Source organism: Homalodisca vitripennis, chromosome 1 (assembly GCF_021130785.1).
Source record: "Homalodisca vitripennis isolate AUS2020 chromosome 1, UT_GWSS_2.1, whole genome shotgun sequence".
In the NCBI taxonomy this organism is placed as follows: Eukaryota; Metazoa; Arthropoda; class Insecta; order Hemiptera; family Cicadellidae; genus Homalodisca; species Homalodisca vitripennis.
The window spans coordinates 64,901,376-64,914,665 of NC_060207.1; the positions used below are offsets into that span (position 1 = coordinate 64,901,376).

Sequence of the window (13,290 nt, forward strand, 5' to 3'; positions counted from 1 at the left end):
GGTGCCAGGGAGTTACGTGTGGGAGCTGTACCTAAAGTTACACGTAGCGTGTTCCAGTCCGGATAGTAGGCGGCTGTTGGTGCGATGATCTCGATCAATCCTACTTCCACCTCCTCAAGGAAGCTAAAAAATATGGTTTATTATTAATTTAAATCAGCACTGAATGTCTTAATTCCATTCTGTTTGGTTTGTAATACTGGCTGTAATAAGATTACTGCAATTGTTCATTACACATTGAATGTAGTAACGACCACGAACATTGAAGAATAGGTGGAATAAATTGATGTGTGTACTCAGCCACATTCAACGTAAAGTTTAAGTTGTATGAACGGTTTTTAAAAAAATAAGAGAGATGACAGCACTAGTTACAGTTGAAAAATAATAAATTCACTAATATATGTCTGAAATAAAGGATCAGCCAACAATTAACATCCCAAAGGAGAACCTACAAAAAAAATTCAAAAATTGTTTTTTCAGCCGAGAACATTAGAGAATTTAAGGAATAATCTTTTGCTGTTAAGAAAATAGCAATGTAATGATTTTGCGTATATTGCTGAAGATTGAAACCCTAGTTAGATAAATGTCCATGACATGTTTACTCAAAAATAAAATTATTATTAAAAAACATACTATACCATTTCTTTCTGATTTCTTTATTTAGATTCATAATGATAGCGATAACAGTCTTAAAAGTGATGTTTCTTGACTATTTACTTCAAACCGTTATCATTAAAAAAATAAAAAGCATGTCAAAATACATATTTTGCCATTTTTGGTGTTTACAGATTTAATTTTGTAAGTAATTATTATTCCTATCAAGTTATGGGCAGTATGTATTACTTGTCAAATTTCAAATAATTGAGAAAATATTCTTCGATTATAAAATAGAATAATCAACAGAAAAATAGGTTTCCAAGTTCTGTTTGAAACTGAGTTTTATTTTTATTAAATAGCTTTTTTTTCAAAATTAGTCATTTATAGCCTACTAGAAAACAAAAAGAGCATGAAATAGTTCCTTATTATACACAAACATTGAAAATGCACATTTTCGTAACAATTCAAAAACAGATTTGGTGAGTTCGTAAACTCATAGAATTCTTCATGGACAGTACTTGAACTCTTGCATATCCTAATTAATGGTTAAACATAATTTTGTCGATTTTCATGATCAATAAAAAAATTGTGTATAAATTTTATTGTTATTATTTTATAAATAATTTTAAATTTTTGAATTGACTCAAAATGCAATAATTGATAGGCTACTTAAAATTAATTCCTGTATGAATATGAGTTTTATTTTTACTAAACAATTTGCTTCATTTGACACGAAGCATGGTTGATGTACAGCCTACTTAATTACATAAAGATCATTTAATATTCAAAAGACATTTTTCATTCTTCCACGTAAAATTTAATGTGGAAGAATGAAAAATGTCTTTTGAATTAAAACCTACTATCTTCCATCAAGAATTCAAAGCAGAAAAATCATTTAATATGACCTTATTTAAGAATAAACATAAATAAAGAATCCAAAGTTTTGTAACAAAATTTAAATTAATTTACACAATCTTAAACTGATAATATTTGAACTATACTATATCCTGATTGAACACTAATTTCATGATCAATAGAACAAAACTTATGTAAATGTTTTATTTGTAATAAATAAATTTAAAGTTTACACCACACCTCCTAATGTTTGCTACATACAATAAAAAAAAAGAATATGGAACATCGTGTATGGATGGAACAGAGCTTAATTGGTCTTTCATTATATACTATCCACATTGCATTTAACACTTATCAGTGAATGTAAAGCTTGTTATGCAAGTTCATTAAGGAATTAATTCTAGACTTTAATACCTTCTCAATCAAAACCTTCAATATTTCCTACTATTCCAATGAATCATCCAATATCAGTAGTATAAGTAGTGAAAACAGTTAATCGACAAAAAGCTTCATCACTTAAATCACAGATTTTATGTGATGCAGCCTCTTTACATATAAATATTATATTTGACTTACTTTGTAAATTAATTAATTTATAAAAATAATTGAATATAGCCAAAATTACAGATGGGAATGAACTTTAAAAAGAATGTTTTTTGTGGAATGAGTAATATATATAAAAGGCCACTGGTACAAATTTTGTACAAGCTTATAATCAATTAAATTAATGTAATCCACATGAAGTAACTGAGATACCTCAAAACAAAAAACGCACTTTTGCTGTTTGAGTATACATACAAGTAATGTATATTCTCTTTTATCCAATTGCAGGAGCAAAAGCTTAATTTCTCTGTTTGGAATTATCTGATTCCAACAATAATAGCATACAAATATGTTGTATGTTTTTCAAGCCCTGATATTTTTTTCTATTTTGTTGGTGTTTGTGAAAAATTACATTAAAATTTCAAACTATCTTCCGTTTTGCAACTATTGTAATATTTTGTTAACCTATTGTAATAATTTATGCTCTACTAACACAAAAAGCCTTGAAAATATAAAATGTTAAAAGTAAAATAGTTTATTAGTTGTTCACTTTTAAATCTAATAAAACTGTAACTAACTCCCTTACTTTATAACAGTCATATTGGACAAACAGTCACTTAGAGAAACATTTGAATATATATATATATTAGTAATTTCGAAGTTATGTTTTTACTTCAATTTACTTACCGTAATATTTATTTACTTATTAAGTTATTATAAAGTATAAATTGTTCTTCCTTGCAGAGCAAGTAATTATTTTTTTGTACATCAATATAGATTTAAAATTAAATTTGAAAATCATACAAATTTAATAAACATATTAGGCCTATAGGTAGGTGTATTAAAAAAAGGAAAAAAACAACAAACAAATTAAAAAAGTGTACCCAACATAGAATTTCTTATGCTGAGTATCTAACCTTTTGTACTAAATATTTTAATCTACTAAACAGAAATTAGTAAGTCAACTTACTGATCTCTCACTTCGTTAGCAACTTGATTCACATACTCCTCCTCGGTCTGAAACCACAGAATAGCACATCTATGTAAACTTAGTACATAATTAACTCTTTACTTCATTGATAAATGTAATAATCACATTACTCCAAATTTAAAAATACAAATCTGTTTTGCAACAAGTTGATGTAATATATATTTTCTTCATTTTGTAGGAAGGAACTTTCCGACAAAGTTTGTTGGCAAAATTTGCAATTGACAATGTATTTCTGTTTTGAACTGAGTAATTTTACAGCTTTGAGCTAATAATAATTAAATAGAGTAGTCAAATCAGCAACATTGTAATTCACTGCCGCAGAGAAAACACAATGTAATAAATAATTACAATGTGCTGAACCAGTGGGCTGAGAACGGCTGTTATTATTGTGCAGGTTTATCACATGAGGTTGACAGTTAGCGTTACAATACAGTTGACCAATCACATGAATTGTCCCCAGTAGAGTTAAAAAAACTATATTTGAAAATATTTTCAGTAACTCTGATGATTTCTTGATTAACAAAAACACTTTTGAGCCTCCAAGAGTTGTAATTAAATGCTGAACTACACACAAAAACATAAAATAATAAACAATTTAAATAAAATAAGATGTTATAACAGTTAATCTTACAATTAGTTAATTTAATTGCAATGTAACTGCATATTTAGTACTTGAATACCTATAATATTTTAAAAGGTACAAGTTTACATCCTTGTTGAACTAAACATTTATTTATGTATTTACAAGCACATGCCATAATTCCTCAAATGAATAACATGTTGAAGTTTGTGGCAATTGATTTTTGTTAATCAAGAAATCATCAAATTTACACAAAATATTGTCAAATATAGTTTTTTTAACTATACTAGGGAGAATTCATGTGATTGGTCAACTGTATTGCACCGCTAACTGTCAACTCACCAAATATTTCGTCAATTATAATATGGCATATATTTTATTTCGATGTTTGGACGTCATTGTCGAACATATGTCGTAGAATGTAAGTAGAAATATTCTCTTAAAAATATTGTGACATTTATTATGTTATTTTAAATAATTATAGTTGTTTATTATATGAGATGGTTTTATATGTTATACTTGTTAAACAGTGTATTGCAAGAAGCATCCTCATTAAGGATGGAATTTTGAGTGACCATATCTCCTATTGTTATAATTAATCTTATCATACGAGTATTTGAAGATTAAAATTTTAATTTATAAAAGATAATCAAAATCAATCTATCATAATAATTTTAACTATTTTCTTTGAAAGATGTAACAGTTTTCTCTCAATTTATAAATTATACAATGTAAGATAAATTTATAAAACTGCCGTTAATTACCTTGATTGGAGACATTTATCTACATTGTAATTAGTAGGTAAAGTCACACTTAAAATTAAACAAATAAATATAAACCCATTACATATATCTATAGATTTACACACAAAAATAAATGATACAACACAATAATGATCCAAAAGACAGGCAAGATACACCGAACAGAGAAATAAACAAATAAACGGCCAGTAACATTAAATTTTGTTGCCCAGCGGAAAACAATGAGCGAGGAAACAGTGGAGAGGAGATCTCATTTACACGCCGGACTCGCTCTCGCAAAGGCACCAGCTTCAATGGTCGCATTCAGCAACTCTCATTAAAATAAAATACAGTGTTTACTTCTGAAATGGAGCTTCCATTTACGGAGCAGATCCTATTCAAAGTGTGCTTTGCATGAAACGTAAAACTTACTTTGAAAACAGCCCTCATGATGTGAAAACTACTGTTTTATTCATGAATGAATGACCCTTGAACCTCTGTAATGCCAATAGAACATCACTGCATAATGAACGATGGTAACATTATTAATTTTATATTTCTTTAGCAAGATTATTGACACTAGTTAAACATAACTACACCAGCCTTATAACTGAATTTATAATATCTCATTTTACATTTCTATAATTTAATTGTTTTTTGAGTTATCTGAATAAAGACGAATTCCTGTGTATGTCTCTAATGTTGAAATGTTAATGTTTGAATTCTAAAATTCTGTAAACAAGTTCTGTTAAAGAATAGAAATAAATAGTAGTATAATGTTTACACAATATTGCAGCCAATCTACGTCATCGAGATACATGAAAATCCTGTTTTATTTTGTCAGTGTTTGCATGTGTTACTTTATATATAGACTCAATTAAGCTTAAGAGGTTTAGAATATATAACAAAGCTTATAAATGGTACAACCTATCGTTTAAACACCACCACTAAACAAGCTCAGAGTATCACGTAACAGGCTTCGCAGAGGTTGCATGCAACATTTCAAGTCTATATCTCATTTAATTCTTGAGGTATCCTCTGTACAGAAAGATAGGGAGGCTTCATACAGAAAAGAAATGTTTAAATCCCCCTCATACAGAAGAGAAATGTTTAAATCCCCCCAGCAGACAAGAAGTGAAATTGTATAAGCACCATCATTGAAATCATTCATGTCTGCATATAAATGCAAAATTTAGTCTACTTATAATCTTTTTCAAGAGATCTTGCCACATAATACACTGTTATTAATTGAATTAGGTTACATAACAGCGTTTAAATAATAAATGTTCCAATGAGTTAGGAAGGGTATCCTGAAATCAACACGAGTGTGCTGAAATCAACTTTTAACATTGATTTTGCACTGTATATTTTTCTTTTCATTGCATGAATAAGCGACATGTATTAATGTGTCAATCCTCTGGAGTGATATATATTTCATCGAAGTGTTGCCTATATACAAATGATGCTTCATGCATAATTTCAAGTTCAACTTTTTTCAGCCCCACAAAGGCTTTGCCAATGCTCAGCAAAAAAACCAATTTAAAAATTAAGTTTATTCCCACCACAACGGTATTAATTATGATAATGAATCCCAGTTCTTCTACCTCGTATAGTTGCAGTGAGTGAGGTATGTAATGGCTCAACAAGCAACCACAAGCAGTGAGATGCACAGTTCCAGAGGCAGTTTATAGAGAACACGTGATTGAGGTGAGGGCTATTCATGTGAAACGGAAGCAGAATACTCCACTTTCCTGACAATTTAAACAATCTAATTTCTAATAGTTTTAGGTCACTTTTATCTGGAAAAGTAAATTAAACTACAATTGTATAATCTACACGTTGTAAAAGAATTGTAGGATTAATTTGAATGTTTTTCGAACTCAAAATTATTATCCTTTATTACCATAAATAAACAAGATGACTCAGATTAAATACGAATTATGTGTGTGCCAAATTAATGAAACTAGTCAATAAATGAAAAACTGTTGAATGTTAGAAAATTAATATATCCAGCAGATAGTTCGTACATTTTTGTAGCTAGGTCGCGTCTATCCCGTGCAGTAAATATGATAAATTGAATATCTTCATTTTACTTTTACTACTATGTACCATTTTACTAAACAGCATAAGTGTAATGTAATGTTTTACACATATAACAATTGTATTAAAAGTAGCAGTAAATACGAGTATTAAAAGAGAGTGCCAAGTTGGATACATAAATTATAAATGTTTGTCTTTAATACCGTTCCATAATGATAGTATGGATTAGTATTAATTGTATTAACTTAAGTTAAATATTTTGTTATGTTTCAGTTTTCGTGTTGTTTTTAGTATAAAACTTTGTGAATAGAAATGTAAAAATGCTCACAGTTTAACAAATATTGTTTTTGAGCAAAAAAACTTTTCACCTGTAATGCTGAAAATATATATTTTTAAAAATTCACAAATATAACAAATTTTAATTGTGAAAAATGTGAAGTATATATATATGTACGTATAAGATTCTCACTGATACAAGGGATTACAAAATTATTCTGCTCACTGTTTTACTGCTATATTTGAGTACCTGCACAACCATAAAACGATTGATTGACGAGTATACTGCACACCATCCATATGTATTAAAATATGTACAACAATAGTTTACATTTGAAATTATGTACAGAAATTTCTGGAAATTAAATACGATAATTCAACTAGGTTGTATCTTAAGTAGTAGTAGAAATTATTTCAGAAGACATGATAATATATTCTCTAAAGCAAAGCGTTCCTTGGTTAGCAGTGGCGAATTAAAGAGGTTTTAATTTTCCATTATAAATGCTGGTTTTGGGATGTTATCTCATTTTCTACCTGCAGTACTGAATCCCTGAAACGATCTATTTCTGGTTAAAATTTACTTTACGACACCAAAAACCTCTCCAACGCGAGGAATAAATTTTAATTTAGTGTAGACTTATTTTGGGAGCTATCGTTGGTTGAAATGTTTGAGAACCAGAATTGAAATGAATGTTCTGTATAGCCATCTCAAATTCATTACGAAATTCATGATAGTTTTCAATGGTTAGATGGAAAACTATTTAGCTTGAAATAATTCAGTACAGGAGTTAAAATGGCAATAAACATGGGCTTCTATTAGTCCTTTAAGTATGGTCTTCCTGAATAAGACGTAAAATAGTAGAACTAGAATTAAGATACTGGGAAGAAAAATATGTTTTCAACTAGAAATACCCATCACGTTTCGTTATTGAGGTTCAGTTTCCTTGATGAAGAATAAGCAACAAGTGATTGAAGTCGTCTTCTACCTGGTTCTTACTATTATAAAAATTTACCAATCATGTGAGGCTTTCCCATGAACCACTGACCTCTGCTATGAATACAACAATAAGGACGTCTTCCTCCTCCTCCTGAGTCATACTGTCCAGGATGTTCTGTAGGGTTGCCAGCAAGTAGCTCTGGACCTCCCGCTTCACTGTGGGTATCCCCAGGACAACTGACACTACACAGGCAACACAGCATTGTCCTCAATAAACCCAGAGAACACAGATACATCTAAACTGTATAGTCCAATGCAAAAATAACTTTCCTTAGTTTTGAAGAATGCTAATAGTAAGAACACATTTTTTCTCATAGCTACCAATTACATCAGTAAGAACAGAACACATTCCATCGATGAGATGCCCATTAATTATTTACTCAATAACGACCTTTGTAAAGAAACTAAAGGGGTTTGCACTTACAATATTGTAAAAATCTAGAAGATGAAATGTTTTTTCTAAATTTTAGCTAGATTTAACTTTCTATGAATTAAAATGTAAAACAAATTCCTAGATTTCCAACATCCAGACCAGTATTGGATAATACATTTATTTTTTAATTTCAACAGCTACCTCAAACTATAGGGCTAGAAGGAAGTAAAAAATTAAACTCGATTAAAATTCAAATAAGCAAAGATTGTTTCATTTTCTTTTATAAAATAAAAAATACTTAATTTCGTTATAAAAAAGGCATTTTTGTTAGGAACAGGAAAAAAACTGAATTTTTTTGACAAGTTCGCACCTTGGTTGGCAATGTTCTTGGGAATTCACAACCCATGTTTTTACTTTCAATTTCATTCTGAGCAACATAAATATATCTAAAAATAATATCTTTCCAGAAAAAATCATGTTTGAGTTGGATAAGGACATTTACAATTCAAGCAATATCATACTCAAAGGGATTAATAATGGAATAGCACGAAAATACTGACTGCACTAACGTTTTGATCAAACCACAAGATTATTTCAATTAAATCACATTTCCAGTAACAGCATTTGTAACCTTTGACACAAATAGTTAGAGTCTCTCAGTACTAACAGGTCCAAATGTTTCAGATATTAAAAATGTATTTAATACTTTGAAGTGAAATTTTGCAATCACGTTTCTAATCAGTACATGGTTTGAGATTTTTCTTAACATCCATACTCTTGAAAAATAAGTTTATACATTTGTATGTACATTAAATCAAAAGAAACATAACTTCAAATCACTACAGTTTTGGGACATGAAATCTATGGATTAAGTTAAATAAAAGGGCAATACTTACTGATTTTTAAGTAATTAACTTAAGTAATTAACACCTGTAACAGCTGGCAATGTTTCTTAAGTTGTTACTAAAATATAAACCTATTCTAGATTAAAATATTATAAAATACTACTGTAATGTACTGTACATGCAAATGTTGAAATACATTAAACTTATCTTGAGTAATGAACAAAATGCACCCAAAACCAGAATATTTGCAATCAATGTATGATTCTAATAGTATAATTATTGGAAATTGATGATGTAGTTAATATGCCAGCCAATAATGATCTGATAAACTCACCACCAGATCGTCCTCTAGATATGCTGATGGCCGGCCTGAGACTGGACGGACTCAGAAGCAGGTGAGGCAGGAACTGGTATGCTGAAGGGAGACGTAGCAGTTGTGTAGAGTCACCACCACCGGGCCGGAGTCCAGTGAGATTACGGAGTAAGGTGCGGACTTCGGGGCTGAGGTGTAGCGGCAGAGAGTTGCTGACGTTACCACCGGGAGGCAGCGACTCCATCAGCAACTGACCCAACTGCTGGCTCAGCACGTGCACGTCCTCCTCCCTCTCTCGGTACATGGCGTCCAGGTGTTGCAACTTCAGCTGTAGCTCAGCTATCCTTTGTACCACCGCTTGCTCTTGGCTCATGTCTGCAACATATACACACTATACATCAGCAACTGACCCAACTGCTGGCTCAGCACGTGCACGTCCTCCTCCCTCTCTCGGTACATGGCGTCCAGGTGTTGCAACTTCAGCTGTAGCTCAGCTATCCTTTGTACCACCGCTTGCTCTTGGCTCATGTCTGCAACATATACACACTATACATCAGCAACTGACCCAACTGCTGGCTCAGCACGTGCACGTCCTCCTCCCTCTCTCGGTACATGGCGTCCAGGTGTTGCAACTTCAGCTGTAGCTCAGCTATCCTTTGTACCACCGCTTGCTCTTGGCTCATGTCTGCAACATATACACACTATACATTAGCAACTGACACACATGCTGGCTCAGCACGTGCACGTCCTCCTCCCTATCTCGGTACATGGCGTCCAGGTGTTGCAAACTTCAGCTGTAGCTCAGCTATCCTTTGTACCACCGCTTGCTCTTGGCTCATGTCTGCAACATATACACACTATACATCAGCAACTGACCCAACTGCTGGCTCAGCACGTGCACGTCCTCCTCCCTCTCTCGGTACATGGCGTCCAGGTGTTGCAACTTCAGCTGTAGCTCAGCTATCCTTTGTACCACCGCTTGCTCTTGGCTCATGTCTGCAACATATACACACTATACATCAGCAACTGACACACATGCTGACTCAGCACGTGCAGGTTCTCCTCCCTATCTCGGTGCATGGCATTCAGGTGTTGCAACTTCGGCTGTCCTCTGTACTACAGCTCGCTCTAGTCCAGTATTCGATATGTAGATATGCCAACAGACAGCGTATATTTTGAATTACACCAGGATCCACTGGTGGACTCTAGTAGATTGGTTTAAGAATGAGTTCAATCACTGAAAATGCCTGTAAGCTGGGCATGGGACTCATAAATCAAACCTGACTCTTGTTAAATTTGTATTGACATCTTTAGAAGTTTAGTTACGTTCACAGTTGTACCACATGCAGATGATTAAAAATATAATCTCAATGCAGCCAATGGAAAATTGTTATCAAATTCAATGTAGACAAGCGTAAAATTGTACACGAGATGGAGCCACTCTCTAAAAACGGAGTTGTAGCCTCATTAGACGGTGCGGAGCAGCGGCAGAAACATGAGAAAGAGACTCGGTGATGTGATTAAACTCTAGGATGCCAATTGGTAATATGGTCTTAAGTTCACAGAGAATGAACCAATTTAAAAAGTGCCGTCTCCTTCTTTATATGCTCCAATCTTGTTTTTGCTATGACGATCACCATTCACTACTAGCCACTGGACAGTTTTCACTGTTTGGTTGTTACGAAAAGATATGCATTATTCAGTTAAATTAATAATAATTAGTTTTTTCGCATTCAGTAAATAATTTATAGATGTATTTTTGTAGAACATAGGGTACCTGTGTTTGTTACTCAACGGTGACAAATATACGAAAAATCCATGAATGTAATTTATTAATACATGCATATATTATCTGTAGTCAGAATTATTAATCCACTTTATAATTAAGTAATTAGTGATTCCACATATTAATTACAACGTGTTTTACAATTAATTATCATTGGACATAAGCTAATAATAACTTTATCTGTCGACTTAGGTCAAACCTTCTGATACACATTTGTGAACTGAAAGTCTGCTTTGGGACATAAAAACATTTTTACTTATTTATTTTGAAATTATTGTGATGTTTGATGATCCTATGTTACAAGGTTCGTGCACATGTAGCCTACAAGATATAGAGACAAGTAACGCATTTGGAATCTCAATAAATATACAGTTGGAGGTTTTACTTCACGTAAATATCGGTTAGAGACTTCGTTTTGCGCGGCCGCGTTCATGGATCAAGTTTACAACTTGCAAGTACTTAGGTTATGTCTGTCACAGTATATAGCCTGTACTTACGACCTACTCGACAAATTACCTTCAGAAACATTCTTAGAAATTTCAAACAAGATACGATGAATTTAAATTTTAGTTTCGCAGTTTTGATTTACAAACTGCGGACTTGAATCTTCGTCTACATTTGAACCAAGGAAAGTTTCTTTCCACACAATAAAATTTCTCCTTAATTTCATGTCTTCTTAGTATCACTTTTTTCTTTCTAAACTTCAAATTCACAAATTTGTGCTCTAAGAAACAAACGACCTAATTATATGAAACACAACAAGTTTTCTTTTCCGAAAATTCAACAACAATTGGCCTGATTCTGCCGAAACTTTTCATGAAGACAACAGAATCAGGAGAATTATAGCAGGTCGTGAGGTGGTAGCAATAGATGGTAACAATAGAGAGCAGCTAGTGCCACGGTTGGGAGAGATCGTGAGGTGGAAACAATGGAGAGCAGCTAGTGCAACGGTTAGGAGAGATCGTGAGGTGGAAACAATGGAGAGCAGCTAGTGCAACGGTTAGGAGAGATCGTGAGGTAGTAACAATGGAGAGCAGCTAGTGCAACGGTTGGGAGAGATCGTGAGGTGGTAACAATGGAGAGCAGCTAGTGCAACGGTTGGGAGAGATCGTGAGGTGGTAACAATGGAGAGCAGCTAGTGCCACGGTTAGGAGAGATCGTGAGGTGGTAACAATGGAGAGCAGCTAGTGCCACGGTTGGGAGAGATCGTGAGGTGGTAACAATGGAGAGCAGCTAGTGCCACGGTTAGGAGAGATCGTGAGGTGGTAACAATGGAGAGCAGCTAGTGCAACGGTTGGGAGAGATCGTGAGGTGGTAACAATGGAGAGCAGCTAGTGCCACGGTTGGGAGAGATCGTGAGGTGGTAACAATGGAGAGCAGCTAGTGCCACGGTTGGGAGAGATCGTGAGGTGGTAACAATGGAGAGCAGCTAGTGCCACGGTTGGGAGAGATCGTGAGGTGGTAACAATGGAGAGCAGGTAGTGCCACGGTGTATAGTGCACCTAAAGTTCCGGCTCGTTAGGTTTTGCCTTTGCTGCTTAACTTAGCTTTCTGTATTAGCTGTATGTTACAACAAGACATTATTATTTATTTACTTAATAAGGAAATAAAGGGTTAAACCACACCGTTTTCTGCACGATCACAGGCTAGTGCTGTGTAAAAACGTTTAACACGAGATATATTTGGTAAAATCCTGCTGACAGAAAGACTACGAGAAATAATATAATGAAACAGAACTCATATAAAGAACATTTGTGTTTTTAATATTGTTTTGTCAACATATTATTATGTAGTTTTCAGCTGTAATAAAAACAAAAGATCAGCTTAAATCAATTTTGGCAAATGTACTCACTAAAACATGTACAGCAATAGAAAACTTAGTTTGACTTACATTCGATTCTTACTCTAACTATTTTTTTAAATCGCATATCAGATAGAAAATAGTAATTTTTTATTTTGCTTAGTAAGAACTGAAAAAGTTGCTTTGAAGTTTGGAGAGGTTAGAGTAGCTTTCAAACTTACGGTTTATTTTAAGAAAACTTTAGTAATGGATCGAGCAAAATGCATTAAAAAACAAACAAAATTAATATAACTATTGATAGAGTACTAAAGTGCTAAATAAAATTTTTTAGTATTCAAGTATTGTTAGGTATAAAAAATAAAATTCGTACATAATTTAGTTTTTTGGCTTAAGACGTCTCAGGTGAATATTAGAAATAAACCGTAGAGAAATGTAATTTAAATTACACTAATAATAGTAAATTATTTGTGTTTAGATTTTATGATTTCTGTTTTCAATTTTAGAAGTAAAGAAGACAAGAGGAGCAATTTGTTCTGATTCATTGCCACCGGCTTCA

At 32.8% G+C, this 13,290-nt stretch overlaps 1 protein-coding gene across 2 annotated transcripts in view; it reads right to left on the reverse strand.

The window, feature by feature from the left end:
• The window catches only part of LOC124363408 (alpha-1,3-mannosyl-glycoprotein 4-beta-N-acetylglucosaminyltransferase B), a 134,762-nt gene that overhangs the window by 25,053 nt on the left and 96,419 nt on the right, over nucleotides 1–13,290 (reverse strand). The window contains exons 1-5 of one of the 2 annotated variants that reach the window (XM_046818661.1): nucleotides 9,558–9,844; nucleotides 9,169–9,402; nucleotides 7,666–7,799; nucleotides 2,963–3,009; nucleotides 32–123 (exon numbers count right to left, since the gene is read on the reverse strand). In XM_046818661.1, coding sequence (XP_046674617.1) covers nucleotides 32–123; nucleotides 2,963–3,009; nucleotides 7,666–7,799; nucleotides 9,169–9,402; nucleotides 9,558–9,675 — 625 coding nt within the window. In that variant the 5' untranslated portion in view covers nucleotides 9,676–9,844. Of the gene's footprint in view, nucleotides 1–31; nucleotides 124–2,962; nucleotides 3,010–7,665; nucleotides 7,800–9,168; nucleotides 9,516–9,557; nucleotides 9,845–13,290 lie in introns of those variants that run through there. The other variant, XM_046818668.1, reaches the window with a different exon arrangement.